This window comes from Triticum aestivum, chromosome 7B (genome assembly GCF_018294505.1).
Source record: "Triticum aestivum cultivar Chinese Spring chromosome 7B, IWGSC CS RefSeq v2.1, whole genome shotgun sequence".
NCBI classification, from domain to species: domain Eukaryota; kingdom Viridiplantae; phylum Streptophyta; class Magnoliopsida; order Poales; family Poaceae; genus Triticum; species Triticum aestivum.
The window spans coordinates 111,805,839-111,808,921 of NC_057813.1; the positions used below are offsets into that span (position 1 = coordinate 111,805,839).

Below are 3,083 nucleotides of genomic sequence, written 5' to 3' on the forward strand. Positions count from 1 at the left end.
TACTGAAATAAGTGAAATGTGCAACATGACTTTTTGTGTGGGGAAGGTGAATGAGATCCAACTCACAGTCAAGGAAAGCGGCCTCGGCCTAGACCACTTATTTTAGTGGAAAACCAACGCCGTTAGAAAACCACCATTGGCCCCTTCTGCGCAGACCACCACGCGCACAAGCACAAGTCGACGACCAAAAACAGAGGGAGAAGAAAAGGCAAAGGTCTCCAAGATCTCGGCTCAGAGAGAGAGAGAGAGAGAGAGAGAGAGATCTGAGAGAGAGGTGCTTCGGAGATGCACGACTTCTGCTTCACGATCCCCTACGGGTTCGCGGTCCTGGCCGGCGGCCTGCTGGGCTACCTCCGCCGCGGCAGCACCGCCTCCCTGGCGGGCGGCGCCGGCGTGGGCGGGCTTCTCCTCCTGGCAGGGTTCGTCAGCCTCAAGGCCTTCGAGAAGCGCCGCAACTCCTACCTCGCCCTCGCGCTCGAGACCCGTACGCTCCGTCTCCTTCCTCCAATTTCAACTGCGCATTTAATTTTATGCTTTATACTTCACCACAGAAGAAAAGAAACGGATAGCTGCACGGTGTCGAGATTACCCCGCCATTTTCTTGTTTCTGTCTCTTTGGATCATACCGTTCAGAAAAAGAAGAAATGTTTTTGTCATTGATGGTGGATGATATGTCACTGGTTAAACTAATGCGAAGTGGGCGGGGCATCATGGGAGTTATGCGATCTCAATGTGAATGGAATTACTAATCGAGACGGTGGTTTCCAACATTTTGATTTGGTTAGGATCGGGATTTTGTGGTTATTGCGCATGCAGGAATTGGACTAGAGATTTCTGTCCTGATGTCAGTGAAAATTAGTGCCACACGAAATTTCCTCTTTGTTGATAGCAACGCAGAACCGGTCCTGACATTTATTCAGACGTGCTTGAGCACTATAAAAACTATAAACGGAGTAGTTGTATTTCTCAGCATAGTGCCATTTTCATTTAGGACATGGCAAGGGCACTTCTTGTTGACATAGGCATGGTTCCGGTGTGGTTATAATAGAATGCATTGCTGTAAAATGCTCCCTTCAAAGTTACAGTTAATTGCATCGGTGTATCATAACATTAAAGGTGAATAGACTTTACTGAATGGGACTTTGAGCATAGTCAATTGAATGATCAGACAGTAGGGCACTGATTGCCCCCCTTGGCATTGTAAGTTGCGCTTTGCGTGGGTCCTGGAGTGTCTGAGTACCTGGTGACCAGGTTAATTTGTTATCCGTCATTCTTTAATGGAATGTGTGTCAATGTGTAGCTGGAACCTGCGATACCTTGTCTCATGTAAGCATGTAGATGCTAGATTATTGGCTTGATCCTTCCAAATTTTATTTTGATGTTTGATTTGGACTGATATTCGGATCCACTTTAATGTGAATGAGTTACTTGTAACTACAAACTTTGAGGCTCATTAGCAAAGCGTCTTTTGGGATTGTAGATTTCTAACTCACTGAACTGTACCTTTCCTTTTACATCTGTGCTGGAATGCTTTGAGCATATCGTCATATCTTCCTTCCACAGAACTTTAACTGGAACATTGTTTGCTCTAGTAGAAAAGTAACATGTTAATCACCAATGCTTGAATCCCCATTAGGAATGAGGAAGCTTATGCAAGAAATGTACCTACTCTTGTGGGCTTGCCTGAAACATGAGTCCTTGATCTGTTGTTTCTGCTCTAACCATGCATTTATTTTGGTGTGGAACAGTTTGCGCACTGGCCTTGACTTTTGTTATGGGGCAGAGATACCTTGAAACTTCAAAGATAATGCCGGCTAGTGTTGTTGCTGGCCTCAGGTAACCTCGTTTCCTTTTTCTTTTCCAACCATGCACCCCCCACTGGATTATACAACGTTGTGCATCTGGTAGCGCCATGTGAAGAATTTTCATATATTTCATTTATATCGCTGTTGTGAACACAATATGCATCTCTAACAGAGCTAATTTGTTCACTGTCACAGTGTTCTGATGTCGGCATTCTATCTATTCAAAATTGCTACCGGTGGCAACCATTTCTCGCCAAAGAAAGAGTAGACCAGACGGTGCTTGGCCAAACTCAAAGACCATATGGCATATTGTGTTCTGCATTCCAATTGTAACTTGACTGATGCTCTATGTTGTGCTTGCACCTTTGCTCAAATGTTTTGTATGCGGACCTGGGAAGTATTCACCATGTAAATGAACTAACATTTCAATTGTGCTTCGCCGAGGTGCAAACTTGTCTTAATTGCCTGTTGTTATTGAGCAAAAGTAAATACACCTAATTTCTTGGTCTTCGATTAATCGTGGAGAATTGCTGTCTGGATCATGGTGTGTGATGGCACAAGTTGCACAGCCTAAAACTTCTACAATGCCATGCAACAGCTTTGGAGGGTCTTTTTTTGGGAAAGGAACTTTTCATTAATCAACCATGATGATTACATTCCGAATCAACAATGCTAGTTATCTCCATAGAGGAGTTTCGGAGCCAACATGTCGTGCGTTGTTGTCATTGACCCATACAAGCAAGCGTTGTTGCCATTGACCCATACAAGCAAGGGTGCCACATTCGTGTGCCTACTAATCTTAGCTAGTCTAATGTTCCTTTCTTGAGCCGGAATTCATCTGATCTCATTAACTGAATTAGCTTTGAAGGTTGAAGACGATGTGCATGTGCTGATGACCGCCCAATCACGACGCGCCTAGTAACCAACCAACAGGCTAGCTAGGCACCATTGTTTTTGACCGCTTTGCCTACCGGTGGTCCAGAACATTTTTCGAGTGTGGCTGATCCGATGTGGGCACAGTTGATTCCATCACGAAGACGATGAGGCTGTTTCAAGTGGTCCATTGTCAAGGTTGTCGTAAAAATGAAAAGATGATGTGCAGTAACATTATGCACAGTATTCATCGACTACAACAACCAAAATCTTTTGAGTTTAAGAGTGGTTGAGTTTTGATTGGCTCACCAAACCTATCACAACCCTCTTTTATCCGGGTTTGAGGCCGGCTATGTTGACACAACATAGGCAGAGTTATATATTTTATATGCCCCTACTGAGAAT

At 44.3% G+C, this 3,083-nt stretch overlaps 1 protein-coding gene across 1 annotated transcript; it reads left to right on the top strand.

Moving 5' to 3' along the window:
• Nucleotides 1-262: 262 nt before the first annotated feature.
• LOC123161451 (protein FATTY ACID EXPORT 5) lies at nucleotides 263-2,322 on the top strand (the record flags this gene model as incomplete). The annotated part of the gene is given in 3 exon segments (XM_044579282.1): nucleotides 263-484; nucleotides 1,749-1,836; nucleotides 2,001-2,322. Coding segments are annotated over 3 exon segments (360 nt in total). The 3' UTR covers nucleotides 2,074-2,322.
• Nucleotides 2,323-3,083: the final 761 nt, after the last annotated feature.